Source organism: Xiphophorus hellerii, chromosome 9, assembly GCF_003331165.1.
Source record: "Xiphophorus hellerii strain 12219 chromosome 9, Xiphophorus_hellerii-4.1, whole genome shotgun sequence".
NCBI classification, from domain to species: Eukaryota; Metazoa; Chordata; class Actinopteri; order Cyprinodontiformes; family Poeciliidae; genus Xiphophorus; species Xiphophorus hellerii.
Window position 1 is genome coordinate 22752434 of NC_045680.1, and position 24847 is coordinate 22777280.

At 40.7% G+C, this 24847-nt stretch overlaps 1 protein-coding gene across 2 annotated transcripts; it reads right to left on the minus strand.

Annotated features, from left to right (window-relative positions):
• Positions 1–828: 828 nt before the first annotated feature.
• On the minus strand, positions 829–23289 carry spata18 (spermatogenesis associated 18). 2 transcript variants are annotated; one of them, XM_032572635.1, is made up of 14 exons: positions 23177–23289; positions 22822–23004; positions 21014–21119; positions 20801–20916; positions 20557–20675; positions 14127–14222; positions 13891–14025; positions 12342–12573; positions 12031–12189; positions 11043–11218; positions 10752–10875; positions 10566–10634; positions 10292–10344; positions 829–1972 (listed from the first exon to the last, which is right to left on the minus strand). In XM_032572635.1, exons 2-14 carry the CDS (start codon positions 22906–22908, stop codon positions 1966–1968), a joined length of 1479 nt encoding a protein of 492 aa, XP_032428526.1. In that variant the 5' UTR covers positions 22909–23004; positions 23177–23289; the 3' UTR covers positions 829–1965. The 2 variants fall into 2 exon arrangements, with proteins under 2 accessions (XP_032428526.1, XP_032428525.1); XM_032572634.1 differs by having other exon boundaries at positions 22822–23289.
• Positions 23290–24847: the final 1558 nt, after the last annotated feature.

Genomic DNA, 24847 nt, shown 5'->3' on the forward strand with positions numbered 1-24847 from the left:
ATTTCAGAATCCTAAACACTGAAAGATAGAGAACAAACATATTATTTCCATTTTGAGGCTTTTGAAAAAAGGGGGGAAAAAATATTTCATTAAAAAGAGAATGCAAACATTTTCCTCCAACACTGAAGAAAAATTGAACAGGTCAGGCAACTTAAAGACATTGTGTCAAGTGGTCAAAGGTAATCGAAAGAAGTTTGTCAAACTTACTTTATATTTCCGTTTAATAAATTACCTTGGATATGAACTTAACCCGATTACTTGCAGCCAATGGAATACAATTCAAATGGATTGGAGTTCTGCTGGAAACCTAATAGTTTTGATTGCATTTTTATTTAACTAAATCCATCTTTCCATCAGCAACCTTGACCAGTTATTCCCACAGCTGCATTTCACTAGGAGAACAGAGGCTTTGGCATAATATGCTTTATTTTTTCCACACATATTCAAAGTCATTAATGCTGAATACAAACCCTAACCCCTAATATGTTAAAATACAATGTGAAGGGGCTCAAAGGGTGTCGATGTTCTTCTGAGGCGCGGTGGCCAGATTGTCAGTACACGTTACAATCCATAATTAAATAATTCATGGCAACACAGTATGTCAGGAGTTTGTCATCCTCCCTTAAAACAACATGTAAATTTTCATTAACAAATTGTTTCCAAAAGTCAAACATTTGCCTGAAACTATTTGTAAAAATCCAGACCGGTAAAACATCCGAACCCCATCGGGAGAATACATCTAGATGTTTTGGGGAACCTTTACCGTTGTTCTTTTATTGTTGCGCGTGCGTCACGGCCTCCACTCAGTCGGCATTCAAAGGACACCGGTGAATCACACAAAGGATTTTAATTTGACTTAATCACTGCAATCGTCTGCATCATTAAGTCGCCTCATTAACTGCACACTCCCTGCTCATTACTGCCAGGCGGGTAAGTTCTGGAAAAGCCTTTTGTGTGCTGCATTAACGCACGGATTACAGGAAGTTCTGATTGACGGATTAGAAAGAATCTCTCTTTTTTTTTCTTATTTAATTAACCAGGAAAACCCTTTTCCATTTAAAATTTCCAAGAGTTAACATGGGGAGCGTCTCAAAAAAAAAAAAAATTCTAAAAATAATTAATATCCCTCCAGCACTTTCACATTGTGTCAAAATACAGCATCCATTCTTCTTATGTTATTTTATGTGGCAAACCAACACAAAGTAGTGCACAGAAGAAAAAAAAAATGTTTTTAAGTGTGTTTGCATGTCAACACAAACACAGTTTAGCTATAATGCATATTGATCATTTAGGCACATTAAATTGATTTTATTAAAGAGGGGTTTTTATGATGTTTGACCGTTTTGAGACCAAATTCATTTATAGGACATCTGCTGTTTATTGATCTGCAGAAATATTACAAAACATGCAAAAAGTTTTCAACAGGAGGCGGTACTTAAACACATTAAAGGAATGTCGAGTGGAAGGAAAAAGGTGCTCAAGCAATGGGGCGATTATGATTTAAAAGCTTAGGAGAGATTCAAGAACCAGACGTGTCCAAGAACTGAGTTACAAATATTAAACTTCCTGTCTTGACTCCTGAAGCTTCCTAGCTGTTCTAAGAAGAAAAAGGCCTGGATCGTTTCTAAGTGGTTCAAAATCCTCTTTTATAACACACTGATGTAACCCGGGAATTACACGCAAAAAACACCCTAAAAAAAAAAAAACGCTCCTCTGAATAATCAGCGGCGACCAAAATGTCAGAACTGAACACAGCTTGTGTCTTTCCCCCTTTCTGGGGTTTAGCCAATCAGAATTGTGAGGTGCAATCAGGAAGAGTGAGTATAGTTTGTTTGTCTTTTCCTGTAATTTGCTTCAAGAGTTCAAAATGGAGCTACAGTGAACGGCCCGCGGGAGGTCCAGAGCGGTTCGCTGATCTCTCACTCAGCTTCCATGGAAACATCCCAGAGACTTCTTAGAAACACTTCAGCTCCTGCAGGGAGAAGCAACGACGAACAGAGAGAGAGAGAGAGAGAGAGACGTCATAGAAAAAAAGAAAAAAACAATATGCTTCTCATCAGAACATTCTGCTAGACCTTCTGCATTTCCCCAGAAACCAAAGACACAAATACTGGAGGATGGGAACTCATTTCCACTCCGTCCACAAGACATTTAATGGCTGACGAAACAGAGACCAGAAGAAGTGGATGTTGGTGTTAACACAAACTTCATGTACAAAAATATGCATTTATTCAGAAGTTACACATCTTTGTTTTACCCAGATTTTAATTTTTTAAAAATCAAAGGTCACTGATGACCCTCCATCTTTCACTTTAGTTATTTTTGTCAACATTTTTCTGTAGATTCAGGAAACCTTCAGAACTGCAAAAAGACAAAACCTTACCAAGTATTTTTGGTCTAGTTTCTAGTGCACATATCTCAATTGACTTGAAATAAGACTTAACTTTTCAGCAAGAAATAGAAACTTGTCTTAAGTCAATATTTTCTTAACACCGATGAAAAAAGTAATAGTAATAATCAGAGGAACAAGACCTGTAATATGGAGGAGGGGGGAGAAATTGTTTCATTTGTAAGGTTATTTCAATATAGCTAGAACTTTTTCAACAATATTAAGGAATTATTGAATTAAAACAAGCTCCTCTGCCTTGCTGAAAAGCTATTTGTAAGTTACTTTTGTCTTATTTCAAATGTACTAAGATATTAGCACTAGAAACTAGACCAAAAATACTTGGTAAGATTTAATGTTTTTGCGGTTTTCCTTGTATTGGAGTAGTTTTGCAAACAGTCAATAGTAACACGTTAGTTGGTTGGTATTGTACTCACAATTAGGGTAAGCTGGAAGAAGGAAATGTCTCAGGAAACATAAATATTATTTCTGCAATGTCTTTTTGCCTCAAGCGTATTGTGTAATTGTTTAGGGGACATCACGAGTCTTACTAACTTATTCCTCTCTTCCCGTTCAGGCTTTAAATAACTAAAGAACACATCTATGAGTTTGTGTTTTCTTTTTTTTTTTATTGTCCAAATATTTCCATGAAGCGTAATTTAGTCATTACTCTGAGCTTTATATAGACCAGCACTTATGGGGAAAATGTCCTAAAAATACGTTTCTTCAGAGGGAAACTTCCAGCAAGTCCTCGTCGAGCTTCACCTGCCAAGTCGGCGTTTGTTTAGAGAACGTCGCAGCTGAGACCAATTTGAGCTGCTTTTATTGGGCCTTTTGCTCTATAAAGCCTGGCAAAACAGATGAACTCTATTAGTAGGACTCTTCTTTATAATCAATCCAACTGAACTTAGATATAGTTTTTCCACATGTACAACAAGTCATGATCAGTTTTAATCAACAGCAAACAAAGAACCACATGGTCTGGTACAGGGGGTTTAGTTAAAATGACCTTTTTAAGTGTCGGTGCTCTTTCTTGAAAACTATCGCCGGGCACACAAACACGCTTATCTCCATAAATCCTGGAGACACCAGGAAAGGGCTTTATATCACTTCATCAATCTAAGACAACACGCTACTCAAAGTCCTCCACTTGAGCCACAGATGATCATTGCCACCATTGCTCTTTGCTTCAGTTTTGCTCTCCATAGAAATCCTGAGGATTTTCTGAGTAAAATTCCGACTCAGACTCATAGAAAGAACCAAACGCAGCACGCATCTATATTGAGATCTTTCAAAGGGGGAGTATTATGTAAAATCTACTCTTTCTTTAGCATTTAGCATTATGTCATGTTACGATGTTATTCCATCATCACAAACGTTCCTGTGGTGTTGCTTAGATTTGTGAAATCTTTGAATCTCCCATGGCAACCATTCAAGGCGGCTAAGCGTTTAATCTCACAAAGCTCCGCCTACTTCCACAAAACTCCTCCAATTTTGTCGAGCTAAAGACGTGGGGACCCCTCAGGTCCTTCAGACTAGCAGCAGCAATTAGCAAACACCTGGTGGAGCTGCTGAGCTCATCAGACGAACCACTTCTCAGTCCAATGCTCCACAATGGACAAGCAATGTGCTAAAAGGCAGTGTTGGAAAGAGTGGATGCTTCTTAAAGAGACACAGTCCCGTTTCAAAGTTGTGAAATCAAATATCTTTTATCATTGCTGCATTTTTACAACTGAAGTTAGCACAGTTACTCGATTGTGCTTTAAAATACATAACCCGCCTCTTTAAAACGTGTTTATCAGCTATAATGTTTACTAATGCCGGCTGATTATCACAAATGCACACAAACCAGTTAGGAGATTTTTTTTTTTTTTTTTCTTCCATTCACCTCTTAAAAACAGCCTTTTTTCCCTGAAATCCTGCGGTGTAAAATTCATGCTTCATAATTTATGATCTGTTGATTTTAAATTTTAAAAAAGCACAACACTGGATAGTTTTTTTTTTAATGCTAGACAAGACTAACAGCGTTACTGCCAGTCAAACTAAAAGGATGATCAGAAACCGTCTGCATTCACGAAGAAATGTGTGACATATGTGAAGTCTGTTATACAGAACAATCTTACTTTACGTGGTCCAAACTGGGACATTTATGCAAGTGTGAACGGAGGAGCAGCTGCTCTCCTCATCCACCACACAGACTTAAGTCACCTTCACCGTCAAACACTCGTCTCTGCTGTGCCAACGCCTCGGCGGCCGTAAGTGTGCCATGAACAACAGACTGACTCGTCTCTTTCGCTCTGTGAAAGGAAAAGCAGACGGTGACGTAAATGCTGCACAAAGTGCCGTGGATTTAAATGTCTTCCCTTTATGCAGAGCTCCAAAAAAATAATAAAAAAAAAAAAAAAAGTGAAGAATTGAAAACCAAGCAGCACCTGGTCAGCGAGGAAACCTGAAATTTGATCTCTGACGACCTGCACAAAACCAGAAATGCCGCAGCAAATTGTAAGATGAATTCAACTTACGGCGAATCTGGTGCAGGTCAAGTGTGTGTGGAGGTAAAGTTAGAAACTCGTTCCAAACAGAACACGTTATTTACGTATTGGTGATCAGTATGAGTTTAAACCCGTTTAATTGTTCATAATGACAGTTGTGATTTTGGGTTTGCCATATGCAGGACAAGCAGTCGCACGTTTTGTTGGTCCGTGACTTTTTGCTGCCGAGCGCATCGCGGTTTGACACTCAAAGCTCCCCACGTAAGATTGTTTCTGCATTTTCCCCGCATCAGTGTTCATGTTTTAGTGTTGAGTGGAGTCAAACTGCCATCTGGCGGCGGACATTAAAAACTCGCACTAAAATAAAAAAAATATGGGGGCCACTTTACAACAAGGCTTCGCTTAGAGATGGATAATAAATAGTTTATAGATGTGTTACTAATTCACCTCTAAACACTTATTGTTATGCATTAATTAAGGCTGAGGAGCTGACAAAATCTACCAGTTTCTTGCCAAATAGTGATCCAGATCTGTTTAGTGTTATATTAAACATGTCAGACTGCGTGGTAAGCACAATAAGCATCTGTAAACTCCTTATCATCCTTAATTAAGACATAATAAACTGTTATACATGATTTATAAAGTGTCTATTGATGAACTGATAACATAATGTGGGACCAAAACACTGAACAAAGAAATAAAACATAAATAATAAATGGAGAAGTATGCTACATTTATTAGTTTCAATCAAAACTGAAATAATGAAATGGCCAAGCTGCCCTGGTTGCAGACTATAAACTCTTGTTTTCCATTTAAAAAAAAAAAAGTCTCTCATGTTTTAAAGCCCTCTGTAATCTAATCTGCAGAGCCACACTTTCATTTAATCTGTGCACGAGAGAATTTTAACAGAGTCGGGCACATTTAAGGACACCCTGCTACATTTAGCCTTAACCAGTCCAGATGGCCGTACCGGGCACTAGAGTGCTTCCATATGCACCAGCCACATTCAATAAACCTTTTCACCCGTTTTTGTTTTTTTGTTGGTTTGTTTGTTTGTTTGTTTTTTTCCCCTCCATCTTCTGTTCAGCTTCAGCATGACTAACGTTAAAACCAGCCTCGGATTTGGCGGTGGGATCGATCACATGTTTCTGCAAAAAAAAAAAAAAAAAAAGAACAAAAATCCAAAGAGTTAAAAAGCCCCAGAGGAGCAGTGACCTTTTCCAAAGTCACACCTGCAGCCCGGGATGGAAACAGGCGGCCGGGGTTCACTTCACATTCATCTCTTCACCCAGATGTGTCTTTTATTACGCAGCATCCAGGAGAGGACAAGAAACAGATCCTCTATTCGGAGCAGATGATGGCATCGACATCTTTACCCTGCAGATGGGAGGGGTCTTTCTTTTTTTTGTTTTTTTTTCCAGATCTCTCAACCTCCAGTTGATCTTCTTCATCCTCTGGTGAGAGAAAAAGGTCGCAGCAGCCAGAAGTGGAAAAATCATGAAGCAGACCTCTTCGCTCAACCCCGATTTTTGTTGTTGTTGTTGTTGAAAGGCGGTTCTTGTTGAAAGCAGTCTGAATGATTTCATGAGAAGCTTGAGCAAAGACATAAAACCTCAGCTGTCTCCATCCCAGCGCTGCTCGCTGGGGCTGGGAGGGAATTAGAAACCCATCAACCCAGAAGTCAGACCTGGACGTTTTCTGCAACTTGCCTCAGCCTTTATGTCACTGGAATTTCACATAACAGACCAACAAAGTGATCCATAATTGTGACCTAGAAATTAAGATGATGGGAACGTGATTTTGTAAAAAAAAAAAAAAAAAATTAAACAAAAATTTGCAAAGAAAAATCAGAAAAAAAGGTGGCGAGTCGTTGTGTTATCTGCTTGAGTCCAAGCTTTGCGAAAACAGCAAAATGGCTCCAACTCACTCAGATTGAATGAAGACCATTAAAGAACGTACATTTTTTACGTTTTTTCGCGAACCTCAACTGGACTAACATTTGGACTTTGTCTAGGCCATTTTAGCACATTAATATGCTGATATCTAAACCGGTTAATTGTAGCTGTAGCTGTATATTTATGGTTGCTGGGAGGCGAACCTCCACCCGGGCTTCCAGTTCACTACACCCTCCAACTGATTTACATCCAGGTTTTTAGCTTCCTCCAACGTCACCTCTGACGTAAAATAAAGAAAACTGAATACAACCCCGAGCATCCTCTTCATTTATCATAGAAATACAGCGTCTTCAGTCAGAGGCCACTTCAAGTTCACTGTAATACAGACCGCTACAGGAGATCCTTCCTGCCCACATCTACTCTTTGAAGAATCTTGAACAATTGGAGTGCTAACAACATATAACTTCCCATTGTGATCAATAAAGTGTATATGAATTTCTGCATTTCAGATTAAAAGCCTGTTTAGAGTTGCTTTTGAACCATAGCAGATGGAACATTGATCAGTATATTGATCAATGTTCCGTCAACGTATTCATGATGGCGCTGGACAAAATGTCATGTTTATCACTGGTTTCTCAAACTGGTGACTGTAAAAGATGTTTTTATGACTTTTTTTTGTGTTTTTATGATGTAAAGCACTTTGAATCCTTGTTGCTGAAATGTGCTACACAACTGAAGTTAGTTGGTTGGTTGGTTGGTTGGTTGGTTTGATTTATGGATGGATTGATTCATTCATTGATTCATTCATTGAAATGAACTGTGACCAGCTTTCCTGCCCCTGCTGAAGACAACACTACCCTCCATATGCTGCCTCCACAATTTTTTCTAACATACTGTTTGTTCACTAATGATTTCCAACAAACATCAGCTGTATTAAACTTACACACCAGTGGACTCTACCGGGTCTCTTCTGGTATCAGTGTTGGCTGCACTTTATTTAGGCTGCCAGGGGGAAAAAAAGGGGGGGGATAATAAATACAAAATGTAATACTTTGCGAGTTCGTCATCTGACAAAATGTGGGAAAGTCCAAGAGTTGTGAACATATTTTGCACGCTACACTTTGCGCAGATGTGCAAAGGATGACAGAGCGGGATGGAGCGCGGACAAATGTCCGCTCTGGGGAAAAACACACGGTCCAAATCCAAAGTCGTTTTTCTTCATTTGATTTGTAGGTCGTTACAGGGAGAGGAAGGAAGCATGAACTCGTCTCTAGGTGCCTTTGGCATCGCGAGAGAGAGAGAGGAGGGTCAGCAGTAACGCCTGTTTACTCCTTCGCGTCCATCGGGCTGATGCCCGCAGCCTCACACACCACCAGTCAGCGCCCCGGGGTGGGGCTGTGGGGCTGGTGGGGGCAGGGGGGTTGAACGCCCTAGGGAGGCACAGAGAGTCTGGAAATGAGAACAAGCAGGGTGGAGTTTGGTCATGCATGTGGTGAACTGGCGGTTCTCCACGACTTTGTCTCTCCTGCCATAAATTGTGGCGTCCTCCTCTGCAAAAAGAAAAACCTCATCCTGTTTTACTCCAGATGTGGACAACAGCCTATGTGGGTCACAGACAGAGAGCTTCTCATCCCGCTCTGTGAAAAGGGGACTCTGTCGCAGCAAAATGTCTTAAGAGTACCCAAAAGTTGTACTCAAGTAAGAGTAGCACTACTTCAGTGTATTTTTACTCAAGTAAAAGTAAAAGGTAGCAAGAAATGACTCAAAAGTATTGGGTGTAAAAAATAAAAACAGACTCAAGTACTGAGGAACTGGTCAAAAAATTATTTAACATCTAAAAATTACATAATCAGATGGACTAAAATACAAAGATATGTGGAAATGTTAAAGATCAAAATAAAAATAATTCGTTAGTAATAATTACATTATGACAAAATCAGGGAAAATAATTTTTTCAAATCAGTTTCTTTCAACAAAAATCTTATGAAACCAACAAAACTGTAGATGAGTTTCTAGAAACTTTACTCAAGTAAGAGTAACACTTCATAATAAATGTAATCAAGTAAGAGTAAAAAGTCAAATTTAGTAAAAAAGACCCTTAAAAGTACATTTTTGTCTCCATCGCCCAAAACGTCACACGAGTAGATGTAACTGAGTAAATGTAGGTAGATACTATCCGACTCTGGGCTGCAGCCACGGAAACTCAACTCATCCAGCAAAGGACTCACTGAGAACAACCACAGGAAACATGGCACGCTCCAGCAGCTCTGAGCCACCAAACTGGAAGCTTTAATTCTGTCTCAATCTGGTAAAACTTTACTGCCACCACAGCCATGCACTGTTGCTTCTGTTTTCAGTGACAGCAGACATGAGGTTTCCTCTATGGTTGTCTGCATGACAGGCGGAGCTCCGTCCTCCCCCTTCATCGCCATCGGTCCACATGGCGCGGCTTGCGCCTTGACCGCGGCACACCTGAGTAAACACTTATTGCTTTCAAATAAAGATCACTAGAGCCAACAAAACCCTTAAAAATAAATAAATAACCTGATCGGGAAATTCCCACTGCGAACAAAGCCTGGAAGTGTTCCATAAAAATGATTTAATTGTACCGACAATTCTGCGAGGGAAATAAATAAGTTGTGTAGTAGCAGAGAAGCAACACGGTCACTTCAGTTAGAACTAAACATGTGCACTTAAACACATGTCAACAAACCAAATGTAACCCATGTTACATTTTCATAGCTGCAGTTAACACACACAGCCATTTTGTGTAGTCAGAAACACAACAAAGCTCAAGAGAAAACAGTCAATTTATTAAAATTAGTCATCAAGAACATGTTCTTCCCACTGCAAAATTAAACTCATAGTACAATTTAAAAAGAAATTATTATTCAAGCCACTATCTAAAATATTAATTATCATCATGTTCATTGAAAAAGAAAATATTCTGAACTGTAATAATGTCTCCTTCTGAGGCCTCTAAACGTTGCTCCGTAATAAGGCATTTCTTTGATCCACGTTTAACAAATGAATACAGCACGCAATAAAATTCAAACAAAAACATAAAACTAAACCCTAAATTAACCCGTGTCAATAGACATATTGAGCAATATCAGATGCTCGAACAGTGCAGGAAGTGAGGTCAGAACTGGTACCTTTAGCACCATACAGTAACATCCTTCACTGCCCTTCATATAAAGACTACAGCTTTAGACGCAGGCTTTGGAGACGAACAGGAAGTCGACAATATCAATATGACTTTTGTTGATGAGTCCAGAATACAATTTATTTTTAAAAAACAAACAAACTCTCTGCCACAGTAAATATAGTCACAGTAGCTGCCTGGCTGGTTTTGCACCTCTGGTCGGTAATATAGTGTAAGATTATATCTCCTTATTTGGTTGAAGCAAACCCAAGCAACACAGAAATCAAGTAAACAAATCCGTTAAAGTTTATTTCATATACAGGAAGCACAGGTGGACTTCACTTTACTCTTGACCAATGAGGCGAGTGCTTACAGGTGTCTGGTAGTGAGGCGTCCAGGTGACAGGCTTCTTTTGTCGCTAAATCTCTAAAAGATTAAACAAAAATAAAATGCGAGGGTTAAAGTCTGTATTTCCTATGAAGGGTTCATTCACACATCTGAATTAAACTCGGACTTTTGTCTTAGAAAACATACCCTTAGAGCCACGTGTGAGCATGCGTGTTAGAGATTAATTTGTCAGCAAATTTGCAAAGTTTGACCGTAATCTCGTTGCTCGGTTGGAACTCTCAAATGTTATAAAGACTTACTACGCTGCGGGCCGGGCTAAGAGATCGGGAGCGTGCAGGGCTGGCACTTCTGCTCCTGCTTCTACTCCACTGCAGAAAAAAACCCCAGAAACATTCACACAAAACTGTACTGTTCAACTCTACAAGAACCACTTTTGTTTTCATCGTTTTCAACATCATCTTTTTTAGCTACTGTAAAATATTTACCAGTACGCCTCTTTTGGTCACGGCTTCGCCTTTAACAAGCACCGTGCATCCTTCCACCAGAGCCGGCCACACGTAGTAGACCACCAGCGGAGCACTGAAATCAGAGTCAAAGCTGCGACGATACCTGGAACACAGAAAGGAAGATGCGAGTCTCCATTATAGATAATGTTAGAGTGACCCCTGCTGGTCGGAGCAATGTACAACAGCGGTGGGCTGCAGGAAGATGTGGCCGACTGCAGTCGGCCCTCTGCTTAGCTACACACGTTCCCCAGAAATCGACATTGTACTAACTTGGCGTTGTTGAATAGTTCACCGTTGCTTCCGTAGGCCAAGTCAAGAGGTGGGTCCAGAGTCTGCATGGCAAAAGCCACCCTGCAGGTCTCTCTGATCAAGGGACTGATGAGTCTGAAGTCCACTTCTGGAGGGAAGGAGATCTGGGGGTTCTTGTTCATAGCAAGGATTACATCCTAAGAGGAAAACACAATAAGATGCACAGTTTCCCAACCACTAACCAATGGTATTCAAAACATTGGTTAGTGTGATGTGTATTTGAATCTAGCACTCCGTACTCTGATAGCAATGGATAACATGCAGAGAAATATTATAGCCTTCAGATGTTACCCTATAGGTTTTTTTTTATTAATGCTGAGAGGTAGGGAGGGAGTACATACATGCAAAACGTTGTGACTGGCTGGAAACAAACTTTTCTAGAAAAAACAAAACAAGTCCAGACCTAAACACAACTGAGGGTTTGTGTCAAGACTTGAAAATCACTCTTCAGAGATGCCCTCCTTCCAAACTGACTGAGCTTAAGCTCTACTCTGAGTATCCGCAGGTTTCAGCAAATTAAATTGGAAACTTTTTAAGAGCTTTTTAATGCCACCTTAGCTTGAATGAAACTAAAGGGAGAAAATCTATAAATATAGATAATGTTTCAGGGGTTCTGCTGTATTACAAGTGATAAAGTCAAACGTCGTCCAGCCAACTGGCGACAAATTTGCACTTACCCATGATGAAAAAAATCTACCTAGCTAGCTAGTCGGCTAGAGTAAATTAGCAGCTAATTAACAGTTGCTTCAACTGCATCTAGTCACAGAGTGCCGTGAAGATGTCGACTCAAACTTTTGCCTTATAGAAAAAAACACTATACGTATGAGATTAAATAGTCGTGCCATGACAAAATTTGAGACCTGTCGCTAACATATTTAAGACGAACTCACTTTATTTTAGATACATGAATTTCATACTTTTTAAGACAATCAAAATCATTTTCTCTTACATTGACACTGCACAGGACATCATAGAGGTCCAGGTTCCTAACAATGTAATCCACAGCCGCGTCCTCGAGACTCTCCGGACCAAAGTGGGACGTGGACAACGTCTTTCTCACCTGCTGCTTGAACTTACGATAGGCCAGTTTTGCTTTTTGGAAGGACTCCTAAAACAGGGAAAACATACGGCATTCCTGTGGCGCAAAACACAGCAACGCTATACAAAGTAGCAAGAGTGGAAAACATAATTTTGTATGTTGATACTGAGGCTGTGCGTTGCATTGTAATGTTCTGCTTATATTCACTGCCCGCATTGTACCATCACAGCGATGAAGATGATTCTCTGGACCATCTCTATGTCTGGGATGTAGCGCCGTAGGAGGGTCTGTGCGTCCAGACGCTCCATGGTGTACAGATCGCTGAAACGCGAGACGAGGCGTGCGTGGCGTGAGGAGTTGGTCAGCTGGGCTCTGGTGGGGGACGTGCTCCTCAGTGGGCTGGATGAGCGGCTCAACAGGGGCAAAGGGCTCGGAGAGCGACTTCTAACCAACCTGAGAGGTGGAAACCAACACGGCAACTACAGCTACAGCGCCTTGCGAAAACATTCACAACTCTTGAACATTTTTTTTTATTAATTTCTCATATAACCATGAATTTAAGTTTATGGCATTGGGATTTAATGTAATAGACACAAAGACTGCAGATGACTTAAAGATGGATTCAAGGATCACCTTAAAACCCTACACTCACAACCAGAGCTACAAAGTTCATATCCAAACATAATCATTAGTTAGGATGGTTCAGTGACCAAAAGTCCACATCTAATTTCAACTGAAAATCCATGATAAAACTGGAAAAAAAAATTTTGCAGACTCTCTCCATCTAATCTGATTGAACTTAAGATTTTCTGAGGAGGACGGATTTAAATTTTAGCCGACCATTGTGCAACGGTGGCAGACGTACTCCAAAAAACTTGCAGAATAAGGGTGCGTTCACACCAGCCCTGCTTAGTCCACTTTAATTGAATTCTAGCTCGTTTGCCTAGAAAGTCCGATTTGTTTGGGGAGATGTGAATGCGCAATCAAACTCTGATCTGGGCCAAGAAAAGCAAAGTCTGGTCCAGCTAAAAACCTCGGTGGTGAACTCTGGAGCGGTTTGAATGCCTATGTGAACACCAAGAGGACTGGAGACCGCTCCAAAAGAAGCTACAGTGACTACAGTGCAGAGAATTCTGGGTAAGTACAATCAAAATAAATGTGCAAGACTAGGGAAATGGCTTGTGGTCTTTTACCAAAGATAAAAGAGAGATCCTACAACTGCTAAACTCCCATGCCATTGCCTTTTTGTTTACATTTTGTGCAGAAGGAATGTCTTCTTCAGAGGTTTATTTTCATGTAGTTTCCTTCAGTGGTTCTCGGTGCAGCGCCACCTCAGGCAAGGAAAAAAATAGGTTTTTCAAAGGATTTGGATTGTTTGACACAGTGCAGTATAGAAGTTAACCGCAGCAGCTAAAAATGGAACAAATGTTGCAATTCATCTACTGGACTGTCAGTTGTGATATCAAACTTAGTTGCAGCAATATGTGGTCCCACAAAGTACTGATTCTGGAGAGTTGAATATAAATGCACGCTACATTTTTCAGATTTTAAATTGCGTAAAAACAAATTGTAAAGCACGTATAGTTGTTGTTCCACTTATATACTACTTGTGTTGCTCCTAAAGTCCCAATAAAATATGACGAATCTTCTGATTGTTTTGGGAAAAGTTGTGGAAAAAGCTCAATGGGTGTGAATATTTCCACAAGGCAGCGTATGTAGAACACCAGTGCATGTCGACGATTCAATGTTTGCACATCCGTAAGATGTTACCTCTCTTGCAGCATGACCTTCTCTGAGTTCAGATAAGCTAACTCATCCTTCAACAGGCGAATTTGCCGCTCGTAGTCGTGAACGGCGTCCTGCTTCCTCTTATACAACTCCAACTGTTCGTTTGTAGAAAGCAAACTAAAACACAAAGTCAATATGTATGGGGAAAAAATGAATCTCTCACAACATAACCGTGACGCGTGTGCAATGCCGTAATGCTTCTGAACTACATCACCCACTCCGCTTTGAGCTGCAAGATCTCATCCTCGGTGGCGAGCAGGGTGGTCGCCGACTTGCACTTTGTGTGGTCCAGCTTCTTCTGAGCCTCCACGAGTCTGATACACAGGGAAGCATTTGCGTTCAAATGGTAAAATGTTTCATTTCCCCAAACAACTCTCTCAAATATCAGTGTTGTATAGTAACGAAGTAAAAATACTTCACTACTTTACTTAAGTATATTTTGGAGTACTTCATACTTTCCTCGAGTATGAAAAGTTTTGATGACTTTCACTTTTACTTCACTATATTTCCGAACTTAATTGCGTACTTTTACTCCGATACATTTTCAATGTGTGGTTTAGTTACTCGTTACAAAAAAGCGAGAGAGAGAAACGCAAGTGTTTTGACCCCACCTACTGATTGAGTGATGCATAAGAGTTTGAGTTTTGTAAGATATTCGGTGACATAACACTTAATAAACGTAAACATGCGGCAAGTAGTTTTTGGGGGGTTTTTTAACCTTTGTCAAACAGCAGAGGGCGCTGCTGCATTCATATTTACTCAATGGGTGTAATTCATATTCCTTTATTTAATCAGGTAAACCCCGTTGAGATCTAGATCTCATTTTCAAGAGGGACCTGAGCAAAAAAATTGCAATACATAGCAACCTGGTTACAAGATAAAAACAATTAATACATATGCACAAGTATAAAACAATAAAAACAATGACACTGTTTCATAGAATCTTGTTGCCTATCTTTAATTTTTTTTTAAATGTCTCTTCTCTACCGGAAAACAAGCCATTTAAAGGTGGGATGTTCTCACAATCTGTGGAAAATAAAAATGAATAAAAACCAGAAAATCCTGGGAGTTTGTCTTTGAATGTGAAGATTCGACATGAAGATGACAGAAAAAGAGCTACAGAAAATAAAACAATTGGAATCTGTATTGCTTTAAATGAACCCTTAGCTTTTTCTTTATCTTGAATATGTTTATCTGTATTTGTTTTTTCTTGAGGCAGAACAAATGAGGCATAACTCTGTCGTTATACAGTGTGTCTGCGAATAAAGTTAAAAAAAAAACAACATCCGCCCCCCTCTCCCTCCCCCTCACCCAACAGACTTCTTGTGGCTTTGACGTGAAGCTGTGATGTCACTCATCCTGTCTGTGACATCACAGCCGCCTGTCTTTGTATTCCCAGATTCCACAGAGAAATTCATTTGCAGTCTTCAATCTCAAACAAAACTCAACGATGGCGGGACGAAATGTATTGATGGAGAACGTGGAAAGTTTGGAGAAGAGCTGCCGGAAGCTTACAAAAGACAACAAGAAGCTTCAGAAAACTGTCGAAGAGCTGAGGCTGAAGATTGAGCGACTGAATGCCAGGAAACAAGATACCTGGCAGGTAGAGAATGAAAGGCTGGTCAACAAAAATGATTATTTGAAGCAACAATTCAGGACTTTGAATAGTGAATTGGACGAGGCTAAAGGGACAATTGAACAATTACAATCAGAAAGCAAAGCCTTGTCAAGCCATAATAGGAAGGTAAAATGGGGAACAATGGTAGATAAGAAATTTTTTAACAATTCAATGAAAGAGAAATCACAACAGTTGTACTGGCTTGGCAAGGTGAACAACGAGCTCACTCAAGAAATTGCTGGACTAAAATTAAAAATGGACAGACTTAAAGCCAGGGAAGAAAATTCAAAGGCTGAGCCACAAGACAATGAAAAGATGGACAAAACAGAGAATCAGACCCCGGAAGAAGAAACTAAAGAAGAGAAATCAAATATATTTCAGACAATTGGGAGAACGTTCATCAAAATGTACCAATCAGGGACTTTGAGGTATTGGGTGCCACCCTGGATATTTTAATTTCGAAATAAGATTAAATAGCGACCACAAAAGCAGGGCTAGACTCAGATGTAGCTTGAGAGCAGAGGCAGAAATCTGCGGCTTCCAGAGGGAGGAACGGACATCAGAAGACCGTGACCACCGCAGGCTCCTAGGAGTCTCACAGATCCTTTCCAGGACTGTGTCTCCGACCCGCCTGCTGGAAACTATCCGTCGGATAGTCGAACCTCGGATTCAGGAAGAGCAGTGTGGTTTTCGTCCTGGTCGTGGAACACTGGACCAGCTCTACACCCTGCAGGGCCCTGGAGGGTTCTGGGAGTTCGCCCAACTCGTCTACATGTGTTTTGTGGACTTGGAGAAAGCGTTCGACCGTGTCCCTCGGGGAACCCTGTGGGGGGTTCTCCGGGAGTATGGGGTACCGGGCCCTTTGATACGGGCTGTCAGGTCCTTGTATGACCGGTGTCAGAGTCTGGTCCGCATTGCCGGCAGTAAGTCGGGCTCGTTTCCGGTGAGAGTTGGACTCCGCCAGGGCTGCCCTTTGTCACCGATTCTGTTCATCACTTTCATGGACAGAATTTCTAGGCACAGCCAAGGTGTTGAGGGGATTCGATTTGGTGGCCTTAGGATCTCATCTCTGCTTTTTGCAGACGATGTGGTCCTTTTGACTTCATCAGATCGTGATCTGCAGCTCTCGCTGGAGCGGTTCGCAGCCGAGTGTGAAGCGGCCGGGATGGGGATCAGTGCCTCCAAATCCGAGGCCATTTTTTTGAGCCGGAAAAGGGTAGAGTGCCTTCTCCGGGTCAGGGGGTTTGTCCTGCCCCAAGTGGAGGAGTTCAAGTATCTCGGGATCTTGTTCACGAATGGGGGAAGAAGGGAGCGGGAGGTCGACAGGCGGATTGGCGCAGCGTCTGCCGTCAAGCGGGCGCTGTACCGGTCCGTCGTGGTGAAGAGAGAGCTGAGCCAAAAAGCGAAGCTCTCGATTTACCGGTCGATCTACGTTCCCACCCTCATCTATGGTCATGAGCTTTGGGTCATGACCGAAAGAACGAGATCGCGGATATAAGCGGCAGAAATGGGTTTTCTCCATAGGGTGGCTGGGCTCTCCCTTAGCGAGAGAAGCTCAGTCATCCGGGAGGGACTCAGAGTAGAGCCGCTGCTCCTTCACATCGAGAGGAGCCAGTTGAGGTGGCTCGGGCATCTGGTCAGGATGCCTCCTGGATGCCTCCCTGGTGAGGTGCTCCGGGACGTCCCACCGGGAGGAGGCCCCGGGGAAGACCCAGGACACGCTGGAGGGACTATGTCTCTCAGCTGGCCTGGGAACGCCTCGGGATTCCCCCGGAAGAGCTGGAAGAACTGGCCGGGGAGAGGGAAGTCTGGGCCTCCCTTCTGAAGCTGCTACCCCCGCGACCCGACCCTGGATAAGCGGAAGATAGATAGATAGATAGATAGATAGATAGATGGATGGATGGATGGATGGATGGATGGATGGATGGATGGATGGATGGATGGATGGATGGATGGATGGATGGATGGATGGATGGATGGATGGATGGATGGATGGATGGATGGATGGATGGATGGATGGATGGATGGATGGATGGATGGATGGATGGATGGATGGATGGATGGATGGATGGATGGATGGATGGATGGATGGATGGATGGATGGATGGATGGATGGATGGATGGATGGATGGATGGATAAATTGCTCCTTCGAAGCTGGAGTCCGATACGCCTGCGGTTTCCAGCGGGAGAGACGGACATCAGAAGACCGTGGCCACGGCAGGCCCCTAGGAGTCTCACATCTTTTCCAGGACTGTGTCTCCGACCCGCCTGCTGGAAACCAACGGCTGACGGGACGTCCGTGAAGGGGGGACAAGTGAGTAGCGTTTAAATTAAAAAGTGAGCGAACGATTGAGGGTCTTTGGGGTGTAAAACCCCATGAATCCTAGGCACTGATTGGTAACAGAAGGACTGAAAAATCCGTAACAGAAGGACGGCGGAGTCCGCGTAAACTGAAAAACCCGTAATACCAAGTGTGTGTGTGATTGTGAGAATACTTGGAGGAATTTAAATACCACTAGGTATTTGTCCTCATACCAAACGGCAGGAGTGCAAACGGTGAACCTCTGGTGGATGCATGTAGGCAAGAATTTCCCACCTGAAAAGGTTGAAGAGAGAATTACCACAACAGGGGATTGATCACCGTCCTGCTAAGAATTTATCCAGTCTTTTAGAGTCCACCCTATGTGTTTTTAAGACTGGAGCGAAATTGACTAAATTGCTCAAAATGGGAAAAGGGAATAGCAAATTAACACCGAAAGATAAACTCCAGTGTAAGGACTGGAAGTTTATGGAAAGACAAAACCCTAACTCAGTAAAGAATTTAAATAAATTGATAGAAAAATATAACTTTCAGGGCCAATTAAACACTCAAAAAAACTGACTGAGTTATAGGATGAAGTTTGACAGAAAACAAAAATCAAATCAAAAAAAATATGAGTAGTGAAGGAATGGGTGAGTTAGAAATGTGGATGGAGGAGCTAAAAAGAGAGAAGAAGGCAATCAGAAAAGTTAGGATAAAACAGGAGAGCAAGAAGAGTGAAGCAGATCAGGCAGCAGAGCAGGGAGGAGCTCAGGTAGGAGTTATAAGAAAAAAGCAATGTCAAATTTATTTATATAGCACTTTAAAAACAGGCATAAAACTGCACCAAAGTGCTGCACAAGAATGACAATAACACAAATGAATAAAAACAGAGTATCAAAACACTAGTTCAATTAAATGCCAAGGAATAAAAATGAGTTTTAAGAAGCGATTTAAAATGATCCAGGCTGTGGGCAGATCTAATTTGGAAAAGTAGATTGTTCCATAGAAGAGGAGCAACAACAGAAAAAGCCCGATCTCCTTTCCTCTTAAGCAACCAAATACAGAAAGAAAATAAAAAGAAGATTTTGAAGATATAGAGTATAGATAAATAAATAAATGATTTAGTAAACAAAATGAAAAATAATGAATTATCTAAAAGCTGGAAAGAAAAGTAGGTGAGAGGAAGTTCATGCAAGGAGGGAGTGAGGATTGTTTTGTGGTCTGTCTGACAGTAGAGAAGTCATTATCATCGCATAAGGCAAGATTTTGATGTAGTTTTAGTTTTCTAAATTCAGAGAACAGTTTTCTCTTTAGAGTGGCTTGTTTAAGTAAGCAAATGATTTATGAGGAATGAAATAATATGGGACGTTTTAAACGTTTCACAACTGCAAAGAAAATAATAATTTGGTGTTGTGACGCCTTGAGTGGACATCCAGAGAGGTTGACAAGCAAGTGTTAAGGTGCCAACCTGAACATTATCCAGCTGAATACCTCAATTTAGGCTTTGATGAGAGGGGGGGGGGGCGGGGGGGGGGGGGGGGGGTGTTATCTTTACTTTTCCTACACACACTCGCACACATAATGCAACGTGATTGGATTTGGGGAGAAGGGCGTGATTAATTTGCCATATAAAGGAACCTGGAATGGAGTAGTGGAACGGAGTGGCAATGTAATCACAATGCACTGTAAGCTATGTAATGTGTTTTGAGGCAGTTGACCAAAATCCCGGACGATTTTTAGGTCTGAAAAGTAGAGGTAGCGTCTTATGAAATGGTTATAATCCTCCTGTTTCAGTAACTATAGCTTGGTCACTAGGCACTACTGTATTGTGAAATCTTGACCATAAATGAACTTTGTTTGGCATTGTTTCAGTTCCACACGTGGTGTATTTAGCTTAGGCCTAATGTTGACTGTAGCAGGCTACCTAGACTCCTCTGTTCAAGGGGGACAGAAGCCATAGCGATAGCAATTTAGACTAAATTTAACGAATATAGGAAAGGCATGCAAGTTCAAAACCAGGTTTACAGATGCCAATAAGCTGCATTTCCCTCCCAATTCTTTTTTTCTTTTGCATAATGACCAGTTGTGTGCACCACCTACTGATTGTAGGATTGACTGATTCACTGATTTGTGAAGTAGAGTAATCGTAACAGCTCTTTTTCTTCATGTTGGCCGCATTTTCTGTACTATTTATTTTTCTCATTTTCAGCACTGACCTTACTTGAAGGGAAAACTTGAGGCTTACAAAAACTTTGTATTTTCTGTCCTGGAGGGTATACTAAGAAGCTGGTTCAGTTGTAAAGCAGGTTAAGTTAACCTTGTGCTATAGGTAAAGCACCTAATTTTCTTAACTAAATGATGCCTGCAGGTATATCTATTAGCAGGTTTAATTTTGCCTGCACTTGGTTGTGTACATTATTTTAAGTGTATTTGACAAGTTTACCAAAATATAAAAAATGTCATTCAAACTGCATTTGCTTTATTTTACTTTTTACTTGTACTTTTCATTACATTACTTGAGTACATCCATTTTTACAGTAATTTCCATACTTAAGTACAAGAAGTTTCAGATACTTTAAGACTTTAACTCAAGTAACATTTCAGTCAGTGACTTGGACTTTTACCAAAGTCATATTTTGGAGAGGTACTTGTACTTTTACTTGACTCTGAGATTTCAGTACTTTATACAACACTGTCAAATATAAAAACCATGATAATATGACTCACTCTGCAGTGACCGACTCCAGCTGGAGGCTAGTAGAGTTCAATTGAACTTCCAGCTTTCTTATCTCACTCTCCTGGGACAAAGAAAGCTCCTTCGTCTTTCTGTCCTTCTCTGCTGCACCCTGATGGCGACAGAATGGCTCGTCGTCAACGCAACCGCAGAGCCACAATGCGATCACAACGCTTGATCACGCGGTTGAGTTTTAAAATGCCATTGTTAAACTGGAGGAAAGACCAAAGGTCAAACCTGGATGAGGTGCAGGCTGGTGCCGTCTGCGATGGACGGCCTTGAAATGGAGAAGCAGCTTCCAAGCCAAGGCAGAAAACGCGTTTTAAGAGTGTCCACTCCACCACAGCGACCGCCTGATTTGTGACGAAAGGTATCGGAGTCATCTTTCAAAGATCAAGTTCGATTTTTCAAAGAAATATGCATCCCAAGCAGTCACAATGCAAAGCTTACCCTCAGCTGCGGTGAGGTTTAGGATGTTAAACAGCTGGCCTTGAATTTTGGCAGTGAGCTCAATCAGCTCACAACATCTGTTCACATTCTGATCACAGGAAAACACCTGGGTGAGAAAAAAACAAACAAACAACGTTTTAATTTATAACTTAACTAAATCAGTGGCTGCTGTGTTTCAAGATGGAGCCTGTATGTGAAGAAATTTGTAGACAAAAGTTCAGCAGCAATATTCGCTGCTAGTTCATCTCTCTGAACATGAACTAAGTAAGTAAAAAAAAGAATAAAAGTTTCAACTTGTTACCTTTTTTTAAGACTGGAATCACATTCATTTCCTAAAAACATACCATTAGTCAGTAGCCTTGATTTGATTGTTCATTTCTGTGTATAAATTGGATTCGTTTGTCTTGTAAAGTGCCTTGACATGACAATGGTTATGTCTTTAGCCATTGAATGGAATTGAGTTCAAATCAATGCTTTTTAAGTGGATATGCAAACAAAGATGTTATTAAAACTGTTGTAGACGGTGACTGAAACAAAAAGAAATACCAGTTGAAACTAAAGCGCCATTTAATTTCCCTGTTTGTGACCTATCTACCATTGTCCTTGTAGCGCAACAGCCGCTACAGGAAGCTAGAAAAGAAGTCCCATCAGTTATTGGTCTATTTCAAACCAGACATTTAAATAATGTAGGAAATGGACTCTTTACATCAAGTTCTGGTTGTGCACACATCTTACCAAACAACAACATGCAAAGAAATGGAATGTCCTCATTAACTCTGGTGTGTTCCCAGCTGGTTGAACAAAAATTCCAGTCGAAATATCTTATAATCCCGTCTCTTTTTTTCCTCAAAAGTTATGGACTGCAGCTTATGATTGATTAATTTACTTTAAAAAAAAAATTTGGGCAAATAATTAATGCAGTCCTTACTGGTTCTGTTCAGAGGGTGGGGTAGGTCAGTTACATTGGGGCAAAAAAGTGTTAAACATGTTTTGTTTGTTTTTTTGTTTTTTTTCTTCAGTAAATATATTTCCAAAAACACCATGCCCCAGTAATCCACACATACAAAGAAATCTATCTATATATTTAGGTACGTTTCTGTATGAATTGGTACATGTAGTGAATACATGAAGTAAGACATGTTCAAAAACGCATAAAAGTCAAGAAACCAGCTGAAACTTGTCAGTATTCAGGAAACATTCCTGATTAAAACCTGAAGATAAACTGTGTGGATTTAAGTACATGGAAATGAATAACTGAAAATATATATATATATTATTTTTGCCCAGTTTGTCACTTCCACTACGGATTTCCAACACCTTAAACCTCGTGTCCTAAATATTTACATTTAAGCTACAGGTTGTAATTTCTGTACAAGAAATAAATAGAGGAGGAACTATCTTAACAGCGAAAACATCTTTGGAACAGCCCGACGGTTGCCACGGCGATCAGCGTCCATGACAACCAAACTCTACGGAGAAATCAAAGTAAAAAAAAAAGAAGTCATTCCTTTACTCTGAATTGTAAAAAAGTCTTTCATTTTAAGGACTTTCACCTACCTAAATTAAAGTACAAACTGTAAGCATACTTAATAAATAAATAATGAATTTTCGACATGTTTCATTAGGAGATGACGGTATTTTCCAGTCATTTTCGATTAAATCATATGCAAAAAAACAACAACAACAAAAACAACATAGTATTGTACTGTGGGATAACGTTGGGTAGAAATGAATATCCGGGCCAGGTAAAGAGCACCAGAAGTGTTGTGGTCAGATTTAGGTCGATCGTGACTTATTGATGAACTTACGTGGTAGTCTCTGTGCCAGTTCTCAAGCTTGTCCTGTAAGACGCTGAACGAAGACGCATTGGTCAGTCTCCTTAAAACCTCCGCCATGTCCCGCTAAATCAACTGACTAATCCGCGGAGGTCTGACGATTTGAAGAAGGAGGCGGAGGGCAGCAGCAGCAGCAGCAGCGGGAGGCTTGATCAGCTGTAGTAAAAAAAATATAAAAACTCCTACAGCTTTCTCCTCCTGTGACACACACACACACACGCCCACACACACACACACCCCCACACACACACACATACACGGATGCCTCGCAGCGCCTCTGGCAACCAGGCTAGAAGACAGGAAGGAGAACAGATGAACCCACACAGACCTGCTATGTAAAAACTCCTGCCGGACGACGCGGCCTCGGTGTCGGTCCTCTACGGGTTCTGCGTCCCTGTGATGTCATACTGTCAAGCGAAACCAAACGGCTGAAGAGCAGAACCGGGGAGGGGGGGGGGGGGGGGGGGGGGGGGGGGGGGAACATAAAACACGGGTGTAGAAGGTTCTGCTTGGTGTATATCTATGTGGCCGAACTCGATCCAATCCGATTACAACGCCCCACGGTACGGCACACCGAGCTGAATTAAGTTAGGCTACACTTAAACCTAATTTGTTTCTGCGGCAATAACCTCTGGAGCGTTATGACAGCGAGGTAAACAAACTGCAGTAGCATGCAGGAAAAAGCTAACTAATAGCAACAAAAAAAAAACTCCAATAAATTGAATGCGCTGATCCATTGCATCCACCTAAACAGTAAAATAATAACTATGTGTGACGCATTTAATAGTGCATCATAATTTAATTGCTTACTATAAACATGTTATTTTATTCCATTCTATTGATTTGATGCATGGGCACGTTTAGGGAATAATACAATTCCAACATAAATATTCTTTTTTTCTTTACTTTCATTTAATTCATTTAATTGGATTTTGTTATGACTGTGTAGTCTTTGGTTTATGGCTCTTCCATGATTTTGAGATCAATGGTCACTCCTTAATAACACAAAGTTATTAATGTGTCAATTTTAAATATCTCTCATTTACAGCATAATACAACTTGCAGTTCTGTCATGGCTTTGGGTTTTGGTCTGCCACCATAACAACTCTTCTGAAAACTTGATGGCGCCCCCTGATGGGTGAGCGGCGCGGTACACCTTGGACAGGTCCATCCCAGAACAGCACCAGGCTAACTAATCATGTAAACACACTTTATTTTGTTGTTGTAGAAGAAACCCAGATGAATAATAATGACCCCTGTTTGTTTGTTGTTGTTTTTGCTTGATTAATTTTAGGTTATTCAGCCTGTACTGTCTGGCAGAGGGGCAAACAATGGAAATCAGCCTTAGCTGTAGCTGAATGCAGTTAGATTTATGTTAATACATCCCTCTTCATCAAATAAATGGAAAAAATATCTATCTATCTATTGTTTGTTTGTTTGGTTTGTATTTAATGTTAATTATACTTTCTGTGTTTGGTCATATGTTGGGGACGGAAGGGGAAACTCGCCCAGAGCGCCATTAATGCAAAAACCGCTACTGTATATTCTAACTGCTGAAGTATTAGTTTAATTATTATGCTACACGTTCGCAATTATTCATTGTTAACTTACACAAAGACAAAAACAATGGCAACCTAAAATTGCTAACATTATAAATATTTTTAAGGCTGATTGCTTTTCTTCATCATGCAGATATTAAACTAAAACTATTGTTTTTTCTCTTGTAAAAGTGAGCATTTAAAAGAGAAAACTATACATTCTTTTCTTTTTCTTTTTTTGCCAAAAAAAAAATACACCCACAAAGAGCAGTAAAGTATAGAATGTTTCCAGTTTACCTTCGGAAAATATGAATGGATGCGTTTTCCCTATTTTTGGATCATTGTGCCATTGGGCGCTTCATCATGGAACAAACCATTTTTTTATCCTCAGCGCACACGCGTTTCTAACAAGCTGAGGAGATCACAATTAAACGCCACGTTGTGGTCTGTAACTAGGTTCT

Excerpts from the sequence above, each read along its gene's own strand:
- spata18 (XM_032572635.1), bottom strand. The coding sequence starts at position 22,908 with ATGGCGGAGGTTTTAAGGAGACTGACCAATGCGTCTTCGTTCAGCGTC. Across the intron at positions 20,917-21,013 it reads AAACCTCACCGCAGCTGAGG|GCGGTCGCTGTGGTGGAGTG; the intron begins GTAAGCTTTGCA and ends GTCACAAATCAG. Across the intron at positions 14,223-20,556 it reads CTGGAGTCGGTCACTGCAGA|ACTCGTGGAGGCTCAGAAGA; the intron begins GTGAGTCATATT and ends CCTGTGTATCAG.